The sequence below is a fragment of the Dasypus novemcinctus genome, chromosome 1 (assembly GCF_030445035.2).
Source record: "Dasypus novemcinctus isolate mDasNov1 chromosome 1, mDasNov1.1.hap2, whole genome shotgun sequence".
NCBI lineage: Eukaryota > Metazoa > Chordata > Mammalia > Cingulata > Dasypodidae > Dasypus > Dasypus novemcinctus.
The window spans coordinates 32,900,519-32,916,407 of record NC_080673.1 but is presented as its reverse complement, the minus strand read 5'-3'; the positions used below and the strand labels follow the sequence as shown (position 1 = coordinate 32,916,407).

The window sequence follows — 15,889 nt, the reverse complement described above, 5'->3', positions numbered from 1 at the left end:
TCAATATGTTTTATTCTGGAGATTGATCCATGTGTATTTGAGGAGAATGTGTATCCTGCTGTTTTAGGGTGCAATGTTATGTATCTATCAGGTCCAGTTCATTAATCATATTATTAAAGTTTTCTGTTTCTGTATTGATCTTCTTTCTTAGATATTCTGTCTATTGGTAGTAATGGTGTATTAAAGTCTCTAAGTATTACTGTCCGAGTGTCTGTTTCCCACTCCAGTTTTGCCAGTGTTTGCTTTATGTATCTTGGGCACTGTGGTTATGTGTATAAGTGTTTATCATTCTTTCTTCTTCTTGGTGGATTGCCCATTTTATCAATATATAGTGTCCTTCGTCTCCATAACAGCTTTTTGACTTAAAGTCCATTTTGTCTGATATTAGTATATAGCTGCCCCACCTCTTTTTTGGTTACTGTTTGTGTGGAATATCTTTTCCAAGCTTTCACTTTCAAGCTATTTGTGTCATTGGGTCTAAGGTGAGTCTCTTGTAGACAACGTATAGTTGGGTCATGCTTTTTCTTCCCTTGTACCAGTCTGTATCTTTTGATTGGGCAGTTTAATCCATTAACATTCAGTGTCATACTGTAAAGGCAGTACTTACGTTAGGCATTTTGCCCCTTGGTTTTCATATGTCAAATCTCTTTTCTGTCTCTCTTTTCCTTTATTGCAATCATCTTTTCTGAATAGTTGATTTTTTGTGATATATCTGATCCCTTCCTCATTTGCTTCATATAGATACACATTTTAAAAATACATTTTTATTAGAGAAGTTGTGAACTTACAGATACTTTCTTTGTGGTTACCGTGAAATTTACATTGTACAACGTATGTCTGTAACCTACAATTTCAAAAGATTTCAACCTAGCTTCAACAGTGTATATATTCTCTGCTCCTGTATTCCTTTTCCCCCTCTTTATGTTGTTTTTGTCCCACTTTACTGCTTTATATTTTGTATGTCCATTATCAGGAAATAGGCCTCTTTCCTGTTCAATTGTATTCTGACTCATATTCAGAGTAGAGCTGTATACTGAGGATACTGTACTATTGGGTTTTCCATTTACCACTTTACCTTTACTGAAGATGTTTATTTCTTCACACTCCAAGCTACCCTCTCCTGTCTTTTCCTCTGTAATTCCTTTTTTCTTGAAATTGTATTTATAATTTCATTGTATTTGTATTTTTATTTTATCTCTATTTTTATACTTATTTTTAGTTTTTTTTTCACTTAATATATCTTGGAAGTCATCCAATAGCATTTAGTGGAAATATCCTTCATTTTTCTTTTTAATTGTTTTAAAAGATACAGATGGGGAAGTAGACTTGGCCCAGTGGTTAGGGCGTCCGTCTACCACATGGGAGGTCTGCGGTTCAAATCCCGGGCCCCCTTGACCCGTGTGGAGCTGGCTCATGTGCAGTGCTGATGCACGCAAGGAGTGCCCTGCCACGCAGGGGTGTTCCCCATGTAGGGGAGCCCCACATGCAAGGAGTGCGCCCCGTAAGGAGAGCCACCCAGCGTGAAAGAAAGTGCAGCCTGCCCAGGAATGGTGCTGCACACCATGGAGCTGACACAACAAGATGACACAACAAAAAGAAATACAGATTTCCGTGCCGCTGACAACAACAGAAGCGGACAAAGAAGAACACACAGCAAATAGACACAGAGAACAGACAACCGGGATGGGGAAGGGGAGAGATAAATAAATAAATAAATCTTTAAAAAATAGTTACAAATATCACATAAAAAATATAGGGGATTCCCATATGCACTGCTCCCCCCATACCTCCCACATTTTCCCACTTTAACAACATCCTTACTTCATTAGTGAGGTACATTCATTGCAATAGATAAACACATCTTGGAGCATTGCCATTAAGCATGGATTCAAGTTTACATTGTAGTTTACATTCTTTCCTACTGAATTCTGTAGGTTATGGCAAGATTTATAATGGCCTGTATCTGTCGTTGTAGTGTCAATCTGGACAATTCCCAAGTCCCCAAAATGCCTCTGTGTTACATTTTTTTCCTACTCCCTGCCCTCAGAACCTCCAGTGGCCACTGCCTCCACATCAATGATATAATTTCTTCTATTTCTAGAATCACAATAAGTCTATAATATAATACACCAGTTAAGTCTACTTTAGTCCATAGTTCATTTCCCCAATCCTGAGGCTTCTGGGATGGTGATGTCCACTCCAATGCTAATTGAGAGGGGCTCTGATCCCATAGGGCCAATGGATGGGACTCTCTTGCTTGCAGTTGTAGACTCTCAGTTCCTTAGTATGATAGTTGTCCATCATCACCTCCATGTTAGTTGTCCTGGGTGAGACCAGTGAACTGGAGAGTAGGTGTTGAAGTCCTTTGAGTTTCAGGGTCCAGCTGGCACATGGACAGCACAAAGATTTAGGTCTATTGGTTATACACCTACCAACTCTAGTATTAATTATCGGTTCAGTAAGAGGACAGAAGAGCCATGTGTAGGGAAACCACAACTGAGTCCAACTTTGTCACTCTGGGGAGCATAAATTCCAAAGTAGGGCCCACTGGCAAGGCACCAAACTCCTGAGTCTCTGCTCTGACTATAGTGTCTGGATGTCTCCAGACCCCTCAGGAATCCTGCTATTTGGAGCATCACATTTGAGGTGGTATTTACTTTGGCAGTGAATGAGATCCTGCTGAAACATGTATAAGTGTAACCTTTGGAATGACCTCCTGACTCACTTTGAAGTCTCTTAGCCATATAAACTCGTTTATCTTTGCCTTTTTCACCTTTTGGTCAAAGTCTTTTTCCACTTGCATTACTGGGTGGTGCTTGGTAGTAATCCCTTGGTGCCAGGGAAGCTCATTCCCGGGAGTCATGTCCCATGCTGGGGGGAAGGTAATGTCCTTATATGCTGAGTTCGGCTTAGAGAGAGGCCACATTTGAGCAACAAGGAGGATCCCTGGAGGCAACTCTTAGGCACTCTATAAAACTGGGCTAAGTTTCAATTTCAAGAATAAAGGTTCATACACATAGTCATCAATATGAAGAGCCCATCGTTGGACCATCCTTCTTCCCTTGGCATTGCTCCTGTACACTGGGTATTCTTGTTGATCTATTAGAGAATGTGGCAGAGCTCCCCAGGATGGGAATTTGATGTTCCTTCAGTTATTGTGTGAATCTTCACCCACCATGACAATGACCCATGTTCACTGGAACACATTTACATGCTTTTTATGCATGTAAATGAGCTTCCTCCCTGTGACCCTTGCCTCAGTAATTCTTGTAGGGCAGGTCTCTTGTCATACTCTCTCAGATTCTGTTTATCTGTGAATATTTTCAACTCTCCCTCACCTTCGAAGGGCTGTTTTGCTTGATAAAAGATTTCGAATAGGCAGCTTTTCTTTTTTCGTGCCTTAAATATTTCATACCGCTGCCTTGTCTCCATGGTTTCTGGTGAGAAATTGGCACTTAGTCTTAGAGGATCTCTTGTATGTGATGAATTGCTTTTCTCTTGCTTGTTTCAGAATTCTGTCTTTGTCTTTGGCATTTGACATTCTGATTAGTATATGTCTCGGAGTATGTCCATTATAATTTGTTCTGTTTGGAGTATGTTGCCTGTCATGGGCCAGGTATATTTCTGTCTTTAGTAAAAGTTGAGAAATTTTTGGCCATTATTTTCTCAGATATTCTTTCTGCTTCTTTCCCTTTTTGTCTTCTAGGACACCATGATATGTATATGTGTGTGTTTGTGCTATCACTCATATTCCTGAGATGCTGCTCAATATTTTCTATTCTTTCCTCTGTCTGTTCTTCTAACTATATGTGTTTGGCTGTCCTGTCTTCTAGTTTGCTGATTTTTTTTCCTGCTTGCTAAAATCTGCTGTTGTATACCTCTAGTGTTTTTTTTTTTTTTTTTTTTTAAGATCGATCTATCTGTCTCCCCTTCTCTCCCATCAGTTGTCTGCTCTCTCTGTCCATTCGCTGTGTGTTCTTCTGTGACCACTTCTATCCTTATCAACTGCACTGGGAATCTGCGTTTCTTTTTGTTGCATCATCTTGTGTCAGCTCTTCGTGTGTGTGGCGCCATTCTTGGGCAGGCTACACTTTTGCGCTGGGCGCCTCTCCTTACAGGGTGCCCTCCTTGTGCATGGGGCGCACTCCTGCGTGGCACGGCACTCCTTGCGCGCATCAGCACTGTGCATGGGCCAGCTCCACACAGGTCAAGGAGGACTGGGGTTTGAACCACAGACCTCCCATGTGGTAGGCAGATGTCCTATCCATGGGCCTAGTCTGCTTCCCTCTAGTGTATTTTTAATCTCTACTATTGTGCCTTTAATCCCTATCATTTCTGTTATGTTTTTTTTTAAGATTTTTAAATTTTTAAATTTATTTCTCTCCCTTCCCCCTGTTGTCTGCTCTCTGTGTTCATTCACTGTGTGTTCTTCTGTGTCCACTTGCATTCCTGTCAGCGGCACGGGGAATCTGTGTCTCTTTTTGTTGCGTCTTCTTGCTGCATCAGCTCTCTGTGTGTGCGGTGCCACTCCTGGGCCGGCTGCGCTTTTTTCGCATGGGGAGCTCTTCTTGCAGGGTGCACTCCTTGTGTGTGGGGCTCCCCTACATGGGGGACACCCCGGCGTGGCATGGCACTCCTTGCGCGCATCAGCTCTGCACGTGGGCCAACTCACCACATGGGTCAGGAGGCCCTGGGTTTGAACCTTGGACCTCCCATGTGTTAGGTGAACGCTCTATCCGTTGAGCCAAATCAGCTTCCCAAATGTTTCTTTTTATATTTTCGGATTCTTTATGCTCACACATTGTCTTAATATTCCTTATCTCATTTGTATATTTTCCTTCATCTCCTTGAATTGGTTTAGAAGATTGGTTTGAATTTCTTTGATTAGTTGTTCCAAATTCTCTCTCCTCTGAAGTTTTAGTTTGTTCCTTTGACCGAGCCATATCTTCTGTTTCTTAGTATGCCTTGAAATTTTTTTGTTGATGTCTAGGCATCTGATTATCTTGATGAGTTAACTCTGAAGGCCAGTTTCAACTTGTATGGGGTTTTCTTGTTTATAGGTTTTGTGTTAAGGCTTTTCTTAGACACTTCATCCCAATGTATTCTAGACCTTTAGAATAGCCTATATTTATTCGTTCAGATTTTCTCAGCTCTTCTTCATCTGATTCTTGCCCTCGATATGTAATACAGTTTTTTAAGATTGTACTTTTTGTGTTAATTATTTCACCTCCAGGAGCAAACTGCCCTTCCTCTGTTATTTTTCTGAAAATCTTGATCTGTCCTCTCTGTTTTTGAATCTTCTCCCCAGTTCTTGTGAATTGTTTAAATTCTTTCCCTCAGTGCTCTGTTTTCCTTACTCTTTTCAGTCTTGCTGCAGTTCAGTTTAATATCCGCCCCCCCCACACACACTTTTTTTTTTTCTGTGCGGCTTCTCTGTCTCTGGTTTCTTCCCCATTAGGGCATACCATCCCAAGCTGCTGGATGAGATTAATTCAGAAAGGTGGGTCACCGCAGAAAAGTCAATTTTGTGATTAGATGGTCTAAACACCATCTAATTAGATGGTACCCTCTCGGGGGCTACTTTTGTATATAGCACTCCTCAGCAGCTTGTGTTCCTCCCTGGATCTCCATGGACTTGGCTCCCTCCCTGTGCCTGGATATCAGTGGGGCTCCAACTCACTGCTGTGGGAACCCTATAGTTTCTTTCTCTGGTGGAAGTGGGAGGGGTCCTGGCTGCTTCCCCTGAGCAACTCCCTAAGTGCACCGGACTGAGTGAGGGAGGAGGGAAGGGGATCAGCAGTCTGTGACAGAAGTTTTCTACCTGATATTTTTCTTCAATTCAGCATTTGTGGAGTCCTTCTCTAGTCCCTACTGTCCTCCACAGAGTTCTAAGCAAGTAGGATTTGTCCTTCTATTCACTGAATCTCTGGGGAGGTTTTTCAGGGGATGTCCCTTGTTGCCATGTTGATGATGTCGTTTTGGCATAACTTTTACAGTCATCAGTTTATACTTAAATTAAGATCACAGTTTGGATGAGATTGCTGAGGAGAAGTGAGCTGAGGACAGGCTCCTGGAGATGATTAGCATTTAGAGGTCAGGTATAGGAATTGGTCTGGGTGAGGGCTGGGAGGAGAAACCACATGAGACATTAAAATGACTTTAAGGTTAGAGGAAAACCTGAAGACTGAAGACAGGGAAGCCTAGAGAAGATAATCCTATAAGGAAAAGGGGGCAATCACTTGCTGCTGAGAAGTGGAATTAAGATACGGACTGATAGGATTTAGATACAAGGAGTATGCTGTTATACTCTAGAGCCTTTTCTTTGGAGCTTCAGGTATCAAATTATAGAAGAGCTGGGAGAGAAAGTAAGGAAGTGGAGATAGAGTATATAAGACAACTTCAAAGGGAAATTTTCTGTAGTGGGAAAAGCAAAATGTAAATAGTGGCTGGAGGGAGATGTGGAGTCAAGAAGGGTGCCTACCTTCCCCAAGATGAAAGATACCAAGATGTGTTTATATATTGGTGGAGGTGATTCAGTACTTAGCAGAGGTTGGGCAAAGACCCTTCTTCCATTATCAAAGAAAACAAGGCAGAGCCTGTTATTTAATAAGATCAGATATTTTTAGATCCATGACTTGTAACTATCTTTCTTTCTTATGAAGGATTGGTTTGATTCAACATATTAAAGAAAATTGTATTCTTAATGCTGGTATAGCCAGGATTTAATGTTGCCTCCTGGAGTTAAACTCATTCAGTTGGAATGTTCCAAGTCTTGTGGCCGGGATCAAGGATAAGGACCTCCAAAGTTGACCAGTGGTAGTAGGAAGAGCAAGTAAAAAGAAGGAGTACCTTGAGACAGTTGTTTTCAAATGAAATATCAAGAATGTCTGGTGTGTTTATTGGATTTAGCAAACAGGAAAGAGTTGATCTGGGTGATGCCAGTGTTTCACAGACTGGGGAATAGCAGCCCCATTGACCAAAATGGAGATGCTGTAAAAAAAAAATCACTTTTGTCACCACCCTTTTCTATTTACCAGTTTCTTCATAAGTTTTTCATTTCTGTGTGTTTGGTAAATTTTATTTGGGCTTATAGGATGTGTCTTAAAAAATGCTATTCTTGCGGTAATTTTGAATTTTAAAAATTTATTCATGTTTTGCATGATTTTTATAATTCCACAATTTTTTCCTCAGCGTGAAATCAACTGAAATATCATACCTTAAAGTTTGTAAAGTCCCCATTTAGTCATCAGTAATAAAAATGCTATGTTAACAAAAGCTTACCTTTATCAGAAATTTCATAGTGTTAAATAACATTCACATTGAACTGTGAATGACTTTTTAAATTAATAGACTTTCCTTTCTAACTTTTGGATTCCTTCTCATTCTCTATTTAACTAGGAAACATTAATTTATCCACTTGTCATTTTAAAAGTATAAAATACATATAGTTTTGTTTTCCAAAATAAACATGGTCAAGTTGACATCTTAACATCTCTCATTCTATCTAACATAACATTACTATCATCTCTTTACCAGATTTTGTTTTATTAGATTTTTCTTAACCTAGTCACCAAAAATATTCATCTTGAGGCTAATAAATGATTGTGACAAGTGAAGTAATTCTAGATTGTGATTCCAGATTGGGTGGTTCATTTAAGTTGTTATTATATTGGGATGTGTTTTTTAGTGACAGATGTTTGAACTCATGTCTTTATTTCTTTTACAGATTAATGTGTGAAACTGTGAGATATGAAAGACACGAAGCAAATGAAGTTTTATACTAGTAGGTGTTTCCTTTCTCAGTTTATACCGTAAAATACAATGAACCAAATAATTTCTCTACAGTGTCAAAGAAGTATTCGTAGCAGCTTGCTCAGTCAGCATTAACTTATTTTTGCATTAGCTTATTTTTCATGGTTTACAAATACGAATCATTTCAACTGCTTCCTGTCATAAAGTGAAAATTTACAGTCCTTTGCTGATAAGTTCACATTGTATCTACAGCTATACCTATCGCTTGTGTTTAAGAGATATTTCACATTACTGAGTATTTTGACATTTTTATTATTATGAAATAAGAAGTAGTGTACAACTTTTCCAACAGCAAAAAATTTGTATTCCCACAACCACACCAGATGAAATGCAAAGGTAGCATAAAGTCATATTTGTTTATAACTCTTCCAGAAACAGTATAGCAAGATGCCTACAACTCTTTGACCATAGTTTCTTCTCTGAGTAATACTGGTATTCCTTTTTGAAGATATACCATATATTACTTTTAAAAAATGAAAACTAAATTTTTCAAGAATGTGATAAAAATACAATAGATAAATATTGGTTCATTAAGGATATATAAACTATGATTTTTAGACATTATTTTGTTCAATAATGTTTGCCATGACTGATTGTTCTCTTGACTTTCTTTCCTGTTTTTTAAAGCATTTGTTAAATAATTACTACTTTCCAGGCATGTAATAGGGAATTTTTATTGAAATAAAAAAATAACAGCTTCTGCCCTCAAGGAGCCTTTTTTAGTTTCCTGGGCTGCGCAAAGCAAATACCATGAAATGGATAAACAATGGAAATTTATTTGCTTATGGTTTTGAGGCTGGAAAAATTTCCAATGAAGGCATCATCAAGGTGATGCTTTCTTCCCAAAGAATAGCTCCTGGTGATCCTTGGCTCCTCTGCCACATGCAAGGCACGTGATAGTATCTGCTGGTCTCTTCTTCTCTTCCGGTTTCGTTGATTTCAGCTGCTTGTTTCTCTGCCTTTCTCTTTTTCCCTCTGTCTAAATTTCATTCTCTTATAAAGGACTCCAATGATAGGATTAAGGCCTGTCCTGGTTGAGGTGGGATGCACCTCAACTGAAGTAACCTCATGAAAAGATCCTACTTAGGAGAATTTACATCCAGAGGAATGGATTAGATTTAGCAACATATTTTTCTGGGGTCCGTACAACTTCAAACCATCACAGAGGCCATGGTCTGTTGGAGGTAGACATAGAATAAAAGCAAAGCAACAGCACCTGCCAACACTAACAGAAATAAGGGCGAGATGTAGATATGAACTAAGGGTTGATGAAGCACAAGGGAGGACTTGAGGGACGTGGAGAGAACTTAAGAGAAGTGGCCCTTTGAACTAGATCTCAAAGGTGTGTCTAGTGGTCTAGGAAAACACTCTTGGCAGGAGAAACAGGACGTACAGGGACACAGATGTGATGATGTCTGGCCTGATGTTTTGAACATTACATGGTATGGGTCATGGTGCAGGTTAAATTGATAGTGACTTGTGCGTGTGTTACTAGTCTTGATTCTTCAGACAACTGCAAATGCGTTTTTTTTTTGCCCCTAAATAACATTTTATTATTGAAATTGCAAACATGCACACATTTAGAGACATTAGTTTAATGGACCCTACTCATGCAACCTTTCAACTCATGGCCAATTATGTTTCATCTTTTACTCCCAACTCCACATGCATTATTTTGAAGCAAATTTTAGTTAAAAATATTACCACAATATTATCATCAAACCTTTAAAAAGTTCTTCATTATCATGAAAATTTAAAATTTCTTTGTCTCACAATTTTTTTTTGAATCAGAATATAGGTAAGATCCATTCATTATTGATTAGGTGGTAGTTTTCTTAAGTTTCTTTTGCTCTATAGGTTGGTGACCAATTTTCAAGCAGAAAAAAATGACATGACCAAATGTCCTCCAACCCCATTCATCCTCTCAATAATAATACTAGTGGCTGTATGAAAGTGTGCAGGTGGACTGGTAGGGAGTTGAGATAGGGGACAATCATCGTAATCTAAGATAATTAATGCTTGCTCTAAGGCAAAGACTGCAAGGATGGGGAGTCAGGGATTGATTTTAGAGGAAAATAAATGGATTCTTTTCTAGGAGCTGTTGAGTAGGTAATTGTAAATATCCATTAGATCTAAAAGAGTAGTTAATAATCAAGACAAAATTTATGAAGAGAGAACTACCAACAAGAGCCATATACCTTTAAGCATATTTATTTTCGAAGAAATTAAGATCTAAATCATTGAGAATATTTGTTTTTTTAGGAATTTATTAAAAGCTGTATTTTATAATAGTTTTACAAATGACAGGGATGGAAATCTCTGAATATTATTGACATTTATTAAAGAAGCCCAGTGGCAGTAAGCATCAACTTTCTATTTTTCTCCTCTTTATGAAACGTGGTGTTAGTAGTGTTGATGATGATAATGAGATGACACAGATCACAACCATTTAACAAGCATTTCCTCTGTTCTACATATACTAATAGGTACATTAACTTAATTTGAGAGGATGAAAAACTTGCCCAAGTTCTACTGCTCAGAGTAAGCTTACATTTGAGCCCAGGCGTTCTGATTCTGCAACCTAAAATGATAATATTTATATCCATCCCTTCCCCTGGCCTCCCTGAGGGGTGGTGGTGACATCCCAAACCCACCTGCACTTCTGCTTGCACTGTCCCGCCTCTGACAGCTGTTATATGGGGTTGTGGTTCATTCATTTAAACTGGAAATAGATTACACTGCCTTTAAACATATACATATTTAAAAAAAAATCAGTTTAAAAGGTGAATATGAGTTGTTTTGATAACACAAAGGTATGTCTTAGACTGTCCTGTATTGAATGCATTTGACTTTGTAGCTGAAGTTGACTGTAGCAGTTGGTCATGTTTAACTGATTAGAATTAGGTGACAGTATCAGGAGGCAGTGAAAAGTTCATGGATAATCAGTAGATCATGGCTTCATAACACCGAAAACTCACAACAACGAATTACGGATTAATTTAATCAGATTCTTGGTATTCTGCCAATCTTGTGATAAAGGATATTTGAAGCATTTTTTTCTGTGATCCTTGAACACATTTGCCTCTCACAGTTTGTGTATGTGCAGTTTTGAAAATTAAAGAACATTTCTATTTGTGGTATATATAAATCTGTGATAATTTAATAATTCCACCCTTCATTTTGGGCCTGTTTTCATCCTCAGGGGAAAGTGACTTGTTTGTTCTTGTTCTCCCTTGAGCTTAGTTGAAAGTATGTAATGTAGTCACAGTAGCGAAGACTTTCATTTTATGACCAAGAGATGAGTAGTCATTTTCCTTATGTGTGTTTATTGATGATTTCTAAGTCTATGGTTTTAATAATATCACCAGGTAAACATAATAATCTTTTGATCCATCTCTGTACCTCACTTTTCTCATCTATAAAAGGGATATAAAAATAATAGTTTCTACTCTACAGGGTTGACTATAAGTTTTTACAACCATAAAATGGAAATAATAATAGTATCTACTCTATAGGTGAGAATAAGATGCATGAGTATGCACAAAGTGCTTAGAGCAGTACATATGTAATAAGAGCACAGAAATGTTAGCCACTATCACCATTGTCATAATTATCGTCATCACTGTTTTAATTTTAATTTTAATTTTGGTCTCCAAGATTTTTAGATGCTTTGGTCTTTTGTTGAGAAGGAATTATGGTAGTGATGTCTAACTCCCTTGGGGTTGTGTAAATGAATAAGATGATAAAAATGCCGTTTCAAAATTGTAATGAGATTTTGGGGGAAAGTTTTGGTTCTGATAAAACTGAATTTTTAAAAATTTAGAATTGTCTGTTTAGAATATAGTTGTTTTTGCCTGCACTGGATAAGTAAAATTAATTGAACTAACACAATGGGTAAGAATATAATTTAATTTCTACCTTTCTTACATTCCTTCATTATCTACCATATGCTAGATAATTTGTTGTGGTGAATCAACAAATTCCTAACTTGAGGTATCTTAATTTCAATATATCTTTATTGAAGAATTTAATCTAAAGGGAGATAAACGTGTGTAAAAAGCACTAGATAAGTAATATTTAAAATTGCAGCATACTGTCAAACTGGGAATTTTTTCTTAGGAAAGATTCTTAGACTCTGGAGCTCTCTCAGAGGACAACATGGAAACCAACTTTTTAAAGCTGTCAATGTAGTTTTAGTTTTTCTTTTAATGGCCAGCCATCTTTACTATTTCAGTTCAATATAGAGTAACGTTTAAAGGGCTGAAAACTTTTGGATCAGTAATTCAACCATTGAGGTTTTGAAAAAAAAATGTACCTATGCCCATAGTTTAAATATATGTGACTGTACCTCAGTGCGCATTTTCCACATATATGGCTAACTGAATGCTTGGGTGTCCTAGAGAATTTTTGAGGCACTTTGTTAAGGGGCTTATCTTTCCTTATTCCAAGAGAGGAAATTGTTCCCCCATGAAAGAGCTACCCTGAGATCAAATGAGTTTTTTACAGTATTTTCACTTAAATCTGTAAATTTAGAACATCAAGCTTCATCTGAGCCTCTTTGCTTTTTTAGCAGTATTTTCACTTGTCGACTTGGTCTCCTGTTCTCAGCACTGTCCAGGCTGTTACTTCTCTCTGCAAGACACCTAACCCACTGCCTCCCCTCTGTGCTCTCCCACGCCTCCTCCTGCTGTTGCCTGAAGCTTTACCTTGTTTTCAAACACTCCACTCTCTGTGTACCCACATTTGTCTCTTGTCTCATTCAGCCCTCCAGAAGAAAGAGATACCCTTTTTTCTGCACAATGTAAATTCTTTTGCCTGTACTTGAGTCTTTCTCCCCTCCCCCACTTCCTGGTCATTCCTGTTGTCATCTGTATTTTCAATCTCTCCTGGCCCCTTTTCCTACAGACTATGCGTGTGCCACAGTTTCTTCATCTGAAATTTCCCTTTTGACTCCCCCCCCCCATATCCAAATTTTGTATATTTTTTTCCCTTCCTGATGTGGCTAAGCTTATATTTTATTTTATATTACAGTCTTGTTTTTAAAATTATTATAAAATGCACTCATCTACTACCTAGGTTAATTTAGTTCTCTCTTTTTTAAAAGAAACCAATACCTCAAATCTCCATTCCTTTCTTTTTCAGCAAGATGCCACCACTATTCTGAAGTATCCTTCCTGTACATGTTTTCATATTTTTATTATACTTCTATGTGCTCATAAAGAAAATGGTGAAACTTAAGATTTTTAAAGAAAAAATATCTTTAAAAATTAGCCTTTGCATAGAATTGTAGGACAAGGATGTTCAACCATGAAGGCTGGCATTTTATGATGTATATGTGTACAGTATATAGCTCGGAAAATTTAAGCATATATGTATATGCACACATCTCCACATACACACACACATACACACACACACACACCCTTAGGAAGAATCGCTTTATATACAAATGGCCATTCTTTAAGGCTTCTTGGCAGCGATGATATTTTTTATTTGTTATTAGTTTTTAAATGAGATTGCTTTATTTACTTATGTTGACCAGAAGAGTATTCAAATAAAAACATTAAAAAATGTATTTAGTTTCTACAGTCCATAAAACCAGGGACTGTGCTTATATTTTCAAATTTGCATTTGCCACGCCTAGCACAGAAGTTTGTATTTAGTCAATCCTCTGTTATTTTAAAAAATTTAACTGTTATTTTAACCTAAGATACCCTTTGATAGATCTGCAGATAAAGATCTTCATTTTGGCCTAACTACCTGATAAAATGCCTGACTACATGTCATTAGGTGTTAAATTCTTTTTATCAATTTTCTGTAAGAAGACTTAGTGAATAAAAACCCTGAATTCCTCTTAAATATAGCTGTTTAAAGAAATTTATAGTCGATAAATATGGCTAGCTTTATTTGCTTTCCGATCACACCGACGGGCTAGTGGTGAGGGGAACCGCTTTGCAGTGTTGTCGCAGTCGCTCAGCTATAGAGACGCCTTCGTTGATGGAGTTGGGCAGATTTGGCTCTGAGTTGGGCTCTGCCTCTGACTTTTGTACATGTTTTTGTTAACTTTTTTGAGCTCTATTTTTCTCTAAATAAAGATCAAGTTTATTTTGAAGAGAAATTGCAGTGCATAACTCAAAAAGATACGAGTTTGTAATTTAATCTCACCGCCCATGGGTCATTTTCAGAAGAGGCAATTTTTCAGATTTGGCTCCTGCTTTTTTTTTTTATTTTTATATTTTGAGGTACCAGAGACAGAACCTGGGACTTCATATGTGGGAAGCCCCTCCCCCCCAATGTGGGAGGCGGGTCCTCTACTGCTGGGCCCCATCCGTCCCCAGGCACCTGCTTTAGATTTGATAATTTGCTCCTTGAATCTTGGCTATATCCCTCCACCCTCAGTATAGGTGAATCTTTGATTGATGTATTATAAGAAATATACAGTTTGCATTGTTTTTTTTTTCTTTAATTTTTAAAAGTGTTTAAAATAACTCCATAACTCCCAGTGCATCATTCCTGCATTTCATTTTTAAAATGAGCACTATAAATTGAAGAATTATTGCATTATTGAAGCTATAGAATTTCTGACTTTATGAGTTCTTCTGTAGGTTATCTTGTGTATTCTGCTGTTTAAGTGAATTATCACAATCTTTTCTTTTTAATTGAAGTTCTGTTGTATCTTCCGTATTTTCAAAATAAATTTGGATTGTCCTTAATATCCTCATCAGTTTTCAGAGATCTTGTTCATTTTACTGACATCATATTTGTTGGTGTCAAGTCCCTGTAACTGAGTTGCTTTTGTTGGGAGAATAAAGATTTTGTGAAAAACTTAGCATTTCAGTGGTATACAGTACTGTTTTCTTTCAAAGTATTAAATTATAAAGGTGAAGTTTACAATTGAGAACTTTCAGGAAATAGACAAGAAGTTACCCTCTACATTTTTTTTTAAAGATTTATTTTTAAATTTATTTCTCTCCCTTTCCCCTGTTGTCTATTCTCTGTGTCCATTCACTGTGTGTTCTTCTGTGTCCATTTGCATTCCTGTCAGCAGCATGGGGACTCTGTGTCTCTTTTTGTTGTGTCGTCTTGCTGCGTGAACTCTCCATGTGTGTGAACTCTCCATGTGTGTGGTCCCCTACACGGGGACACCCCTGCGTGGCATGGCACTCCTTGCGCGCATTAGCACTGTGCGTGGGCCAGCTCACCACATGGGTCAGGAGGCCCTGGGTTTGAACCCTTGACCTCCCATGTAGTAGGTGGACACTCTATCAGTTGAGCCAAATCCACTTTCCTACATTCTTTTTTGACCTGGTCATTGTTAAGGTCATTTTCTTTGCTGTGCAACACTGATTTATCTAGTGAGCTTACTTTGTGCCATTGGCCACACAGAAATACGTAGTTCAGATTGTATCTTTGAGCTTAGAGCTTAGAGCCCTGCCAGAGGAGCGAAAATACTAGTAATTATTAAGCTTTGTTATAAGTCCAGTAACAGAAATGATATAAAGTATTCATGAAAATGATTCATTGTGTATTGAAACGCCATCTTTATATTGGAAGATGGCCATTATTGGAACTTCTGTTTTTAAAGCTATCGAACATTGTTCATAGATTTTGAAGCCTCACTCAACTCAGTAGTTGTAGCTTTTATGGTTGAAAGGGGCTTGGAGAGTGTGAAGCCCCAAGGGGCTGGCGAAGTACTCCTTGAAAACTTCTGACCTGCACCTTATGCTGAACTCCTTATGAAAGTGGAGAGGATAATTAGTTGTAAATAAGTAGAGTCATTTTTGCTTTGGCTTTTGGGTAACCTTGTATTTGAGAGTACACGTTTAAACTGGTTAAAAATAGAAACAGTGTAGGTGAGAGAAGATGGCGAGAGAAGATGGTGCCCTAAACTTTAGCAAAGGGCTTTGGTTAAGAGAGTCTTGGGAGGGGAACCCGTAGAATGTGATAATAAGTTGTGGAGAGGGAGAAGCTTAGGAAGACTTTCTGTTTTCAGGTTTTATAGTTTAGTTACATAATGTTGCTAAAACAGTTTTTACCTGAAAAGAACGGGGTTTTTATTTTTCCTTTTTTGGTCACT

General features: G+C 37.9%; 1 protein-coding gene across 6 annotated transcripts in view; it reads left to right on the top strand.

Annotated features, from left to right (window-relative positions):
* RAPGEF2 (Rap guanine nucleotide exchange factor 2) overlaps positions 1-15,889 on the top strand; it is a 276,574-nt gene that overhangs the window by 99,591 nt on the left and 161,094 nt on the right. For all 6 annotated transcript variants that reach the window (XM_058276560.2, XM_058276808.2, XM_058276656.2 and 3 more), the window contains exon 3: positions 7,727-7,783. In XM_058276560.2, coding sequence (XP_058132543.1) covers positions 7,727-7,783 — 57 coding nt within the window. The remainder of the gene's footprint in view (positions 1-7,726; positions 7,784-15,889) is intronic.